We start from the raw sequence: 14,024 nt of genomic DNA on the forward strand, positions 1-14,024 counted from the left end.
AATCAATGCTTAGTACAATTGGTTTAACTGATTGAAGTAACATTATTTCCAAGTTCAAAGAACTTCCCTTACAAGTCAAAACCATGTGGACCCAATATATTTTTAAAATCTAAATATTAAAACATTCTTTGAGATTTTAGTCAATTTGCCTAAGGTACAATACAACCATTTCTAATAGTTGTTGAGATGGACATGTTGATTAGATTTATACGTGTGTGTGTGTGTGTGTGTGTGTGTGTGTGTCTGTTTGAGACAGGGATGATTAGTTTTATATATATATAAATATATATACACATACATACATACATATTGGAGACAGGGTCTTGCTCTCTCACAAGGCTGGAGTGCAGTGATGGGATCATGACTCACTGGATCCTTCCCTTTCCTGGGCTCAATCTATTCTCCTGCCTCAGTCTCCCAAGTAGCTGTGACTACAAGCATGCACCACCACACCTGGCTAAATTTTCTATTTTTTGTAGGGATGAGGTCCCACCATGTTGCCTAGGCTGATCTCAAACTCCTGGGCTCAAGTGATCCTCCTACCTTCACCTCCCAAAGTGCTGAGATTACAAGTGTGAGCCACCATGCCTGGCCTAAATATTTTAATGTACAGGTTCTATTCATCCTCATAGCTTCCTATCTCTTTCTTATGAAAGCTCTAAATCATTATAATTTAATTCTAGTCTCCCCCAACCTCTCCAACCCCCATCCATACATCTCTGAATTCTCTTACCATTCTCTTCCTTGTTTGCTATGCTCTAGGACACTGGTCCTGCTGTTCCATAAACACTAAAGTGTTTTGTCAAAAATACCTGGGCATGGCCATGAAGATTGAACTTGCATTCAGAGAAATCAGATGCCGGCTCTTCCATTCATTGGGGTTAACAGCATTCCCACACAAAATAGCACCTTGCATAAATACACTCAGATGGGATGGGAGAAGTTCTTTCCAATCAGCAGCAACAAATTTTTCAGAGTCACTATTTTTTTCTTGAGTAGCTAAATAAACAAGCAAACCAAGAGCCATAGCTCTGCGAACTGAGCAGCCCTCTGCCTTTCCTTCTTCTCACTGATAACATCATTACAAGTTGATTAGGTTTTTCCTTCCTGCCTTTGGCAACACTGGATAAAGCTCAGCAAAACCCTGCAAAATACATCCGAGTCTTTAACAACTTTCCTTCCTTTTTTCCTCTCTTGACTGCCACGTAGTAGATGTTTCCATCCATTCACTCATCAGGCTGCACTTCTGACTGATGAGAACGAGGGAAGGAGGGGCTCAGCAGCCAGGAGCCTGAACCTCAGAGGCAGACTGTCTGAGTTTGGGACTCAGCTCTCCTACTTACTATCTGTGTGAATTTGGACAAGTTATTGAACCTCTCTGTGCATTGGCTTATGTATTATAAAATGGACTTTAATAATGGTACCAACCTCATTGTGTAGTCATAAGGATTAACTATGTTAACAAATACTTCAACAGTGTCTGATACATCGGGTTAGCTATTATTACCTCGTGCTGAAAACAGTGCCTGGTAGATCATCAGTGTTCAATAAATATCTTATATCTTGGGTAAATTAATGATTGAAAACAGGAAAAGATAATGTCAGGTGCAGTGGCTCGCGCCTGTAATCCCAGCACTTTGGGAGACCAAGGCAGGCAGACCACTTGAGGCCAGGAGTTCAAGACCAGCCTGGTCCACATGGCAAAATGCTGTTTCTACTAAAAATACAAATAAAAATTAGCCGAGGGGTGGTGGCATGTGCCTGTAGTCCCAGCTACTCAGGAGGCTGAGGTGGGACAATTACTTGACCCTGGGAAGTTGATGCTGCAATGAGCCATGATCATGCTTGTGTACTCCAGCCTGCGCAACAGAGTGAGACCCCATCTCAAAAATCATAATCATAATAAATAAGAAAAAGAAATGGTCATTTCTACTCTAGCTCAGCCTATCCCACTTCTGATACCCCTTATAATTTTGCCAACCATTTTCTTATGGTATGCTCATCTCAGCTTATAGACATATTTTCATGTTCCCATCTTAGAAACAAAAATCATTCCTTTCAAATATCTCTCCTTTTCTCTAGGGTTCTATCCTTTCAAAACTAAACTTCTTGAAAAAGATAATCTTCACTCACTGTTCTATTCCATTCTCCATACATTTCACCATCTCCACTACTCTAGTCAAATTGCTTTTGAATATCCCAAGTGCCCATCCATGCATAGCACGCATGTCCCCGGAGCTTCTCTATCCGAAACACCTTGACAATTTTTCATAGTTTGACACCCCTGTCATATTCTTTCCTGATTTCTCTTTTACCTTTGGACAGGGCCTCTTCCACCTCCTCCATCCATTGTAAAATGGAGTTGATCCCAAGGGTTTTGTCTTTGCTTTGTACCACCTTGAGGATCACATCTACTTTCACAGTGTCAGCTAATGCATTTATTCCGATCATTCTGAAATCTGCATCTTTCGTCCAATCATCCTTTCCTGCATCCAGATCAATAAATGAGTCATTTATTGAATTTTCCTACTTGAATCGCTCCTAGGTAATCTACGATTCGACACACCCAATAAAAACTCATCGTCTCTTTCCCCAACTGGCTTTGTCTCCTTTATTCTCTGTCTCATTGAATGGTACTTGTGATCACCCAGTTACACAGGTCAGATCCTTAGTTTCATCTTGAATTTCACTCACTGGCTTCTCCTCAGTCCCCCTACACAAATGATCTTCAAATCTTAACTGTCTGTATATCTTTTAATTGTTTCTCAAATTTCTCTCCTCTTCCTCAATGTCTCATCTGCCACTTAGTTGAGGACTTCTTTATTCTTTATTTGGGCCTCACAATAGCCTAACTGCCCCTGCTCTAAGCTTTATAATCAACTTATTCTTTGCATTGTTTCCCAGGATCTTTGTAGAGCAGATTGTTGATCTTATCACGTTTGTGCTTAAAACCTTCAGTGGCTTCTCAGCGCAAACAGGATAAAGAGCTGAACAGCTTAGCCTGCCACATTAAGGCCCTCTGAGATCTTCTTAATTTTCTAGCAATATCTTAAGACATAATCCCCATTTTTCTTCTCATGTTCCCATGATACTGTATCAGCTGTAGCTTCCTCTATCCTACCTTCCTTTGTCAAAAAACGTAGTTATTACCTAATACTCTAAAATTATATGTATATTTCTAGATAGAGATACATGGTCAAAATCAGGCTTTGTAATAATTAGCTTTGGGAACTTGTGTAATTAATTTTTCTGTGCCTCAGTTTCCTCATCTGTAAAATGGGGATGCTAATTTTACCAGCCTCATAGAGCAGCTGTAAGAATTAAAATAATAAATACAAAGCACTTAGAATAATACCTGGCACAGAGAAAGCGGGTAATACCTTGTTCTATTTTATGATGATGAAGACTTTGTTAGTATAATACTATGTGTTTTGCTCTCTAAACTATGAATTCTATGAGGATAAGAAATATATCCCCCAGATAAAAATTTGGTGACCAGCAGGAAATCCATAAATGAATGTGAAATGAGTAAGTCTCACATAAGTTCTCAAAGCTTTTTATGCTTTTACACAGATTTAAAGAAATCTAACATAACTCCTGATCCCTAATCAGTGGCCTCTAAGAATCAGTGCCTTTCAGGGGTGGACTAAATAAAATGCTTCTGGACATTATTCTTCTAAAAAGCAAAAGCAGGGGCTTCATCTCTATCAACACTGATTATTAAACCCTGTGGCACAATTTAGTTTAAACTCATTTAGCGAACTTCCAATGCAAAAGGTGGGTGGGGTATAAAGGGTCAGCAAACTGGAGGGGTGCCAGGGAGAGAGAACTGCAATGGCTGTTACTAGGATTTTCTAGTCTTTTCCTCATCCAAGAGCAGAGGACTTGATATTTTTATTATTATTAATTATTTTTTCATGTAAGCCAATGAGTTGAATGGTATACATCCCACCTGTGGGCTGCTTGGGGATGTCTTCTTTACCAGTGAGAAAGTGAACATTCATGGGATACAAGAAGCTCCTTATTCACAAAATTAAGCAGCAAAGGAAGCCATCTATCTGCACTTCTGCTGTGCTCTAATTATGGGGCAATCATGGCTTTACTTCCTTTTGGTGGCTGTGACCTTTGCAGAGAAGAGAAAGGGAAAGAACTTGTAAAGGACAGAGAGATGCTTTCTGAAGTGAGATGCTCTCCTCCATTTGTAAAGGGCGGGAAAGGTTACATGCCTCAAGATATTACATGGAGTACAATCCGTAGCCAGGCGCCATGGCTCGTGCCTGTAATCTCGGCACTCTGAGAGACCAAAGTGGGTGGATCATCTGAGGTCAGGAGTTTGAGACCGCCCTGGCCAACATGGCAAAAATCTGTCTCTACTAAAAATACAAAAATTAGCCGGGCATGGTAGCACGTGCCCGTAGTTCCAGCTACTTAGGAGGCTACAGCAGGAGAATCGCTTGAATCCTTGAGGTAGAGGTTGCAGCAAGTCGCCAAACTCTAGCCTGGGTGACAGAGTGAGACTCCCTCTTGGAGAAAAAATGACTGCCAATTGGGACCTGAGTCGGGCTGGGTTAGGAGGAAACCGTGGCAGAGTCCTGAGACTCGTACATCAAGGGGCTGTGTGTGCAAATGGGAAACAGATGGAGGGAGCGCAGCACTTGTTTCTCTCCTCCCCCACCTGGCCTTGAGAATCCTCCCCGTACTCCCTGGTTGAATTTTAGGGCATGTCTTGGATGTGCTAGGGCAGAAAAGTGTTGAGAAACTTGACCCAGACCTTGCCTTCTAGAATTTTATATCTATAAGGAGGAGAGAGAACCTAATAAAGTGTTTAAATCTCTCTCTCTCTCTCTGTGTGTGTGTGTGTGTGTGTGTGTGTGTGTGTGTGTGTGTGTATAAATAAAGCAATATGGAGTGAAGACATTTGCTATGAAGTTGCAAATTTCAAAAGTCGAGAATTATTTCCTGATGAAAGTATTCAAGCAACATAAAGAAAATACGTTAAATTCAGTCTCATTTCAGTCTCATTTTGGTGCCTTCAATACCCTTTTACCTGGCTAATTTGGGGTACTATTTCTGTATTACTAATAACTTCAATATGTCCATATACCTCAGAACCTGCCTATATTATATATAAATATTTTATTCACATTATTTAGTAGTCATTCTTTTTCATGTCAAACACGGCATGTAGAGAGAAAACATGTTAGAGTAGATAACACAAATCTGATATGAAGAAATAACAAAATTAAGCATCTAAATTTTTTTCAGAGAAATGTGATTAATGTGAAGCTGTAGCTTTAATGATAACATGAAAAATCCTTTTTTTTTTCTGTGTTTGAATTGTGGCATTTAGATTAATCAGCAATTTTATTTTCTTTTTGAAATGAGAGCTATTTGTCTGAGAGGCGAACACACGCTTGACCACACAACCCATAAGGAATTTAGTAAGTGAGTAATAATTAAAGAAGCCTTAATTTATCCTGTTTCATAAATCATGCTGAACAAATGTAGAGGTCACAAATTATAAGTTTTTCTATTAGTCCATTTGTCGGCATTTTAAAAATCCATCACAAAAACTGAGAAAGGTACAAGCTTTCACACTCTGCCCATGAAGGATGTATCTGTTATAAGGAGGCTCAACAGCATTAAGATGAGGGCAATTGCTATGCAGCTAGGATAAAGTACCTAGGCCGTTAAAGACAAAAGTCCCTGGAATATGGCAACCAGAGACTTTAGTGTGCCTTGCATAAATACACATTTATTTCTTTTGTTTTGTTTTTTTTTTTGAGACAGAGTCTTGCTCTCTCGCATATACATTTAAAATACCACATAGAAAAGAGATGATTAAAGGGTTTATTCTCCTGATACAATTATGGTTTCTTCCTTACAGCAGTCACCAAATGGACACATTCTTTTCTGTGTAGAAAAGGAGGGGCTATACCTTCGTCTGGGCGTCCACATGAGCTCCTTGGTTTACGAGGACTTCTGCCACATTCACTCTATCTTCTTGAGCAGCCAAATGGAGTGGGGTCAGGCCACTCTGCAAAAGATTCAAAATGCACAGTCATCTTACAGGAAGGAATGTCAGACACAAAGCCATGCTTGAGAAACCATTTGTGAATTCTAAGATGGTAAGATAAGAATTTCTATGTTTAAAAAAACTGTGGAATAAATTTCTATGCTTCAGAGGCTGAGGCAGGTGGGTCACTTGAGCCCATGAATTCGAGACCAGCTTGGGCAACATGGCAAGGCCCCCATCTCTACAAAAATTGGCCAGGTGCAGTGACATGAACCTGTAATCCCAGCTACTTGGGAGGCTAAGGCAGGAGAACTGCTTGAGCCCAGTAAGTGGAGGTTGCAGTGAGTCAAGCTGGAGCCATTGCACTCCAGCCTGGGTGACAGGAGTCAATGAACCCTGTCTCAAAATAGATAGACAGACAGATAGATAGACAGACAGATAGACGACAGACAGACAGACAGATAGATATAGATAGACAGATTAGATAGATAGATAGACAGACAGACAGACAGACAGATAGATAGATAGATAGATAGATAGGTGTTATACTCTATTAACACTGTGACAACATTGCTACCTGTAGGCTGCATGGAAAATTGTAGGCATATTCAAAAGTGTAAGAAATGGAGTGAGCCTTGTGTACTTACCACAGACTAAGCCATTATCAAAGTTTTCCTACATTCATTTCATCTATCCCTCTTTTCCTTTTCATTCATTTCTTCGTGGCAGTATTAAAACTAATCTAGACATTATAATTTTCCCTCATATACTTCGGTGTTCATCTCTAAAAATTAGACTTTTTTTTTTTTACAAACTTATGCAAGAGTTTTAATATATCACCAATGGCACTAGCTTTAGCAAAAATTATTTAAATGGTATCTGTTTACAAAGTGAACATTGACATATGCTGATATTTTCTCCATATTAATTTGCATGGTCTAATGAATATTTTCTGTATGTCACTCTTGGTAGGAAAGATCGCCTATGAAATGTATTGTGAATGCTAGATCATGAGAATTTCCAGGTCATTTAGATGATGTGTGGGTTTAACAAGACTGATACAGTATTTGAAACTAACCCTATTAGAAAATTTGCAGAACACATGGTTGCTCTCGTGGCCAGGAAAAATATTACTGACTATACACTGGTTTTTTAAAAACTTTATAAATTGTAAAGCATTTTCAAAATAATATTTCAGAGAAAGTGAGTTGGTGTAAGTGCTTTCAGATTTTTTGCTTTCACCCATTATAAGCACAGAAGTTAATATCTCAGTGCTGGACGTCTTCCCTCCTCTCTATTATCTGTGCAATGAAAACATCAGCCTGTCCTATTTGTCAGAGGAAAGGAGGGAATTAAAGGCAGTTTCAGGAAGAGCGCAGAGCCTTCTAGATTTGAAACGTTATTTATTCAGGGGTTGCTATTCCATCAGAGCAATTATAGAACTCAGAGAGAATCAAGCTGGGACTTTTTAATAATGTTTATAGAATTTTGGAGGAAGCTCACTCAAACTGAATAAAGGGGAAATGGGAAAAGGGGGACTGATGTATTCACTTGAAATTCAACAAAAATAAGCCAGGGCCAAAACTGGCACCACCCAAACCCTGACCTCATCACAGAACAATGTTCCACGTTCTACTTTAGAGGACATAAAATTGTCAGCCATAACATTTTGTGCGTGTCATGGTCACCTTTTCTAAGTTTGAGATTCTCGACACTGAGGATACTTTACTGAGTAGCTCTCAGCAAAGACTGAGAAATGTGTTGTGGGCGTGTGCTGTCCTCCCATGCTCCCATGCCCAGGTGCCTGCTGCTCACATGGCAGACCCACTCACTGCATGGAGTCACTTCAGGCCTCACTGGCCTCTTCTGTCTTCTTGTTTCACTAAAGGGCCAAGTTATCACATTTATGTGCAAACCTATTTTGTGCTCACCTCTATTAAAAAATCATAATCCTGCATTTAAATTCTGTTTTCCTGCTTGTCTTCTTCAACCATTGTGAGCTTGTTGAGGCAAGTATTGTATCTTTAATTTTTATATAACTAGTGTCTAGCACCTAGCATTTAATCCACCAATTCAATGATTAAATCAGAAAAAAAAATTAAACCATCTTCTTAGGTAGAATGGGAAAAGTTATATAAATAACATTTTATTTTTACATTTGTGGTTATGATTTCAAAGATTTCAAAAAACAGTATGAAGGTAACCACAGCCCTGTTTGAGTTCAGAAGTTACCTGTTAATCTTTTATGGCATTTTAACCATTGCTCACTTTAAAAATGGCATTTATTTGAAACAGAGGAAACTTCAAATTAAAATAGCAACGGCACTGTTGAATATTCTTTCAGTTGTATAAAAAATATAGTCATGGGGTCTGCAAAACCTGTATGGGAAAACAGGGGCATCAAAAGCAAAACTGAATCCAATAGAACACTAGCACTTCGGCAGTAACTTGGGGTCCATGGTCGTTTTTCCTTAAAAGTACTGGGAAAGTGCTGGTTACTAGTAAGAAAAAAGAAAGCAAAAACAATAAAGTGTTTACTTCAACATATATTATGAAAGCTAAATCTTTCTTTTAATAGTTATTTTATAGCAAGGAAATAAAATGTAGTTATATGAGAAGAGGGAAGGGTAGGCAGGAGCAGGGAGGAGGGGACAGTGAGGAATGGATGCTTAAAACACCGGCAGCTCGGGAAAAACTGACAAAAACAGAGTTTCTTACTGAATAATAAAAAGTTGTGCTGCTTTTTCTGTTTTCATATCAGGGCATATTTGGTACTTTATACTGAAAATGACAACGGAGAAAGGAGGCAAGGATTTACAAATGCTTTCTCATTAGATCGTTTCTAATGATAAGCTGAAAGTTAAAAGTATTAAAAGTTCTCCAAAGTTCCTGAAGTTCAACATGCTAATGAAAAGCCAGCTATTTTTAAGAATTCCCTTAGAAATATCTCTGCTTGTGTATCATTTATTCAGGAAGGTGGCCAGAAATTTCCAGGTTTCCCTTGTTTACCGTACGTCTTTGGGTTTTCAGAATTTCTTTTGTTAATTTCCACTCTACTAAAGCAAGCACTGAGAAAATTTTTGCCCTAAATATTTTTAGTGTAAAATTATTCTGTGAGTCTAAGGTGAATTCAGGCTAGGTATATATTGTACTAGCTGGCTGCAGGATTTGAAAGAAACAAAGTCAATCACACTATAGTTTGGTATCAAACCTACTGAAAATATTCAATTAAAACCAATTGTGATAGTATTACATTGTTTCTGGAAGAACTGATAAAATATTATGGGCTTACAAGAGAAAATACACTGTAATATATACCAGCATGTGCTTCAATTTGAGAAACGCAAGGTCCTCTTTGTCATAAAGACAAGTTGAGTTTTGTAACTAGCCATTAAAATTCTGGTCTCTAAATTGGTATATAAAACTGTAGAAAATTCAAAAGGTCAAACAAATCTTAACTATAATGATTTGAAATTGCTTTGTGAGTCCCATTAACGCTGAACCATGTACTCCTAAAAGGAATGTTTAACAAGAAAAAAATAAAATTAAAAGAATGTGTTTGCTCTGTAATGACCGAAAAATATTTTCACAATACTAAAACCAAAAAAAGATATCTCTGGTCTCCTGTGTATGTCTTTTGGGGTATGGAATTTGTTGAATAATACCTTGAGAATTCAGGTTAGTATGGAGTAAACTCTTTCCAAAATTGTAAAAGCTCCAAAATTAAAAAAACTATTTTTTCCTACTTAAAAAATGGTGCTGAATGTTATCTCAGTGGATCCTCACTGCATCTCATGAAATCAGTATTGTTATCTACAACACTTCCTACAGGACAAAACTGAGGCTCAGAGAGGTAATTTAACTTGCCTAAATGACACAGCTCAGAAGAATCCAACTTAGGATTCAAACTCTGTGATTTCAAAACACAGGCACACGTGTTAAAAGTATTTAAATTACTTGTTTCTGCAACATAAGACTATTGTTATTTTGAAACTCTACTTCAATATCTGAGCTAGGGCTGAGAAATGTCACAGCTATGCCCATGCCCAGCAGGTAGAAGAGAAGCTAAATGCCAGAGAGTGGAGGTTATCAGGAATCCGAGAGTCCTTTTGCATGGTTTCCCATTAACTAAGACTTAGAAACACTTATCTTGTGTTTTGGGCGAATCTTAGTGAGCAATTCAGCAAATCCAAATTCTTTGATACATACAGCGAGAGGCAATAACTTCATTAACATGTTTCTAGTTAATTGTGGGCTGAACTTTTGCTTTGCTTGATAAAACTCTTGTCTTTTCTTCCTGAATAATGATGATATCAAAGATGAGGGTATGGGTGTTTGAAGAGTTTAAGGAACAGTCTTCACAAGTTTATTCAAAATGGCCAACAACTTCTATCTACTCCATAAAATAGCTACTCTAACTTTGTTATTAAAATGAACTCATGAAGGCAGCAAGGTTTCCCATTTCTCTTTGTAACCTAGAACTGAAAACTGGATCAGCAAGGAGCAGGAGCCCAAAAATGTTTGTGGCATAAAGCAATGGGCTGCAATTTACAACTTCTTTTATTTTTTTATTTTTTTGAGACGGAGTTTTGCTCTTGTTACCCAGGCTGGAGGGCAATGGCGCGATCTCGGCTCACCACAACCTCCGACTCCTGGGTTCAGGCAATTCTCCTGCCTCAGCCTCCTGAGTAGCTGGGATTACAGGCACGCACCACCATGCCCAGATAATTTTTTGTATTTTTAGTAGAGACGGGGTTTCACCATGTTGACCAGGATGGTCTCGATCTCTTGACCTCATGATCTGCCTGCCTTGGCCTCCCAAAGTGCTGGGATTACAGGAGTGAGCCACTGCACCTGACCCAACTTCTTATTTGCTATGTCGTGGTGAAGTAACAATGGTGGTCTTTAACATTATAACAGAACTTTATGTTATTACAAAAACTTTGTGGACTTCATTTTCATGGCTACATGTCTATAGTGCCACCTCCATATACACTCAGTTGCATGACTGAATAATTTATTTACCATTATCTTTCCTTCTCTCTCTCTGTCTTTAAAAAAAAAAAAAAAGAGACCGGGTCTCACTCTGTCGCCCAGGCTGGAGTATAAAGAAGTAATCACGACTCATGGCAGCCTCAATTTTCTGGGCTCAAGCAGTCCACCCACCCTGTCTTCCCAAATAGCTGGAATTAAATGCATGAGCCACAGCAACTGGCCTATTTACCATTTTTCTTATTGTTTAAACAGACTGTTTCCAAATTTTTGTTCTGGTAAGTAACACTTTGGTAAACAGCTTCTATTACACTTTACACATCATATTTGACCCAGATCTTCTGTGAGTTCTCAGTGACCTTTCTGAGGTGTGAGGTTTTGGTGAGCTGCATGCTTTGTCAAGAAAGAAGTGGGTTACCTTATTGCTCAGGTTCACATTCGCATTTCTACCGAGGAGCAGCGACACCATGTCCACGTGCCCTTCCTGCGCTGCGAGATGGACGGAAGCAATTCCTTGCCGGGTAACTGCGTTGGCATCAGCACCATATTCCAGCAGAGTTGTCGCTATGTCCATCTGGTTCTTTTTGGCAGCAATGTGCAGTGGCGTATAACCATTCTGTCAACACAAATCACTTGGTCACATGCCCAGGAACAAGATAAAAATGTGCATAGTGCATTTTCAAATAGTATATGTCTCTTTCTAGTGGTTTTCTATGATTGCTTAAGAAATCATGATTAAGTAGGCAAATACTGGTAAGCCAAGTGGTACCATGAATATAGTGTGCTCATGTCTCTGGCATTCCTAAGCAGGGAAAACATAATTTGTTGATTTCCTTATTTTTATTTTTTGAGACAGAGTCTCCCTCTGTCACCAGACTGGAGTACAGTGGCGCAATCTCAGCTCACTGCCACCTCCACCTCCTGGGTTCAAGCGATTCTCCTGCCTCAGACTCCCAAGCAGCTGGAACTACAGGCACACACCAACATACGCCCAGCTAATTTTTTCTTTTTTTGTATTTTTAGTAGAGATGGGGTTTCACCACATTGGCCAGGCTGGTCTTGAACTCCTGACTTCGTGATCCACCCACCCTAGCCTCCCAAAGTGTTGGGATTACAGGCGTCAGCCACCATGCCCGTCCGGAACGGTGGTGGCTGACGCCTGTAATCGTGGCTGGAAAACATAATTTAATATGGATACTTTAATCAAAAAGAGTCAGAGTATTATTGGTTTTCCAAAAGGAATATAGATTTCCCTTTTACAGGAACTGACGTTACAACAGGCTCAATAATTACTTGCTTTATTCAAATTGAGGACAGGAGGAAGAAGCAACAAACAATAAGTTATCATTAGGGCATGTTCAGAGACATTCATTCTTTTATTTGAAGAACACCTTTCATGGCCATCTATTGCTTACAAGTTGAAATTTTTAATTTTGCCAACAACTTCATGGAAATTAAGACACTATCATCTCTTGTCATTTGGCCCTTTTACTTCTTCTATTATAAAACTTGCCTTCATGCTGGTCTGTCATCCTGAACGTCCCCCAAACAGAATACAGTCTCATGTTTCTCTGTCTTGCCTTACTCTGCAAGAATGCTTTTCCCCAACATGCCCAGGAGCCAGCATCTGTCAGCTGAAAATTCAGCTCAAGGGTCACACCCTCCATGAGGTTTTTTATTTCTTCCCACTCCTCAAGCCTCAGCCCAACCCCCACCCTGACTGACTCTTATCAAAGTCCTGGGGATATTTAGTGGCACACTCTTTTGTTTATTTATCTGTCCCCTCCTACTAAAATATATATTTGTTAGGGGCACATATTGTGTTATATTTGTCTTTGTATCTCTCTAGTGCCTCACAATAACTGACATATATTAATTACATGAAGAAAGGAATCCTCAGATTTTGAATCAACAGTACTAGAGCTTTCAGCACATTCTGGCATCCTTCTCTTGGCTGATCCCTGACGCCCAGAGACAGACAATCAAGATCCCCTTGATAAGCTGCTAGTCAGCTGTGCCTGAGGAGCCATCGGGGTCTCCTGCCCCAAGAAAGAGTTTTGGGGGATGTTGCCCTGGTTTACAGTCACTTATAAGAAGGGCAAGATTCCACTTTGACATGGACATGAATCTGAGTATATAAAATATGCCAATGACAAATTAGAATTTTTCCATGGATAGGAATATTTACAGAAGGAAAACAGAATCTATAAATTTATATTTGGAAGTATGATCCAAATTTGGACAATGGATCAGTCACAATTTCTTTTTGAGTCATGTGGAAGAATCAGAAACAACACTGAGGGATTTTAGGAGCTGCGGCACCCAGTACTCAGCCATCCTGCTGCAGTGACCCTCACATTTAAGTCACTGGCATGTCCAAATCCAACAGCATTCCTCACTTGACAAACCCTTATATCAACCCATGAAAGTGGAAATGTCACTTCTAGACTCTTCTGAAACGAGCCTCTGCCAAGCTGGATGAGCAAGGGTAAAATATTTTATATCCCTATTTTAAATTTTGACCTATTGCCATCTGGAAACCCCAGCTGCCCTGAGAAGCATTTGGCCCTCTGCTGGGACACACCCTTCAGAGACCGATGCCCTTAGAGCCAAATGCAGAGCTTTGGTCTGAGTCCAATGCTACAGTGAGTGACAGGAGTGGGGGAGCTGTTTCACCTCCCCAGCACCCCAGCGTAAAAGTGAAAACTCACAAAGCAGCACTAGAATAGGAAATATAATTAGTCAATGTGTCTAACACTAACCTAACTACTTAGAGTGGTAAAGGCAAGATAAACTCAGAATTTAGCTTCTTATCATGAATCTTCTCTCTTTTTGCTTTTGCTATTGACATAATCTTCAGGTTAGTCATTTTTCAACCCCTAACCAAGGTAAAGCAGCTCAAGATCCTCTCACACATGAAAATCTTCTTGTTTACTTCTAATTCCACCAAAAAGAATCCTATGTCCTAAAATATTTTTTTTTTTTTTTTTTTTTTTTTTTTTTTTTTTTTTTTTTT

General features: G+C 39.2%; 1 protein-coding gene across 9 annotated transcripts in view; it reads right to left on the reverse strand.

The window, feature by feature from the left end:
- Positions 1 to 14,024, reverse strand: part of ANK3 (ankyrin 3) — a 537,795-nt gene that overhangs the window by 143,284 nt on the left and 380,487 nt on the right. For all 9 annotated transcript variants that reach the window (XM_017542288.2, XM_017542287.2, XM_037743372.1 and 6 more), the window contains 2 exons: positions 11,427 to 11,624; positions 5,939 to 6,037 (listed from right to left, as the gene is read on the reverse strand). In XM_017542288.2, coding sequence (XP_017397777.1) covers positions 5,939 to 6,037; positions 11,427 to 11,624 — 297 coding nt within the window. The remainder of the gene's footprint in view (positions 1 to 5,938; positions 6,038 to 11,426; positions 11,625 to 14,024) is intronic.

Source organism: Cebus imitator, unplaced genomic scaffold, assembly GCF_001604975.1.
Source record: "Cebus imitator isolate Cc_AM_T3 unplaced genomic scaffold, Cebus_imitator-1.0 Scaffold142, whole genome shotgun sequence".
Lineage (NCBI taxonomy): Eukaryota > Metazoa > Chordata > Mammalia > Primates > Cebidae > Cebus > Cebus imitator.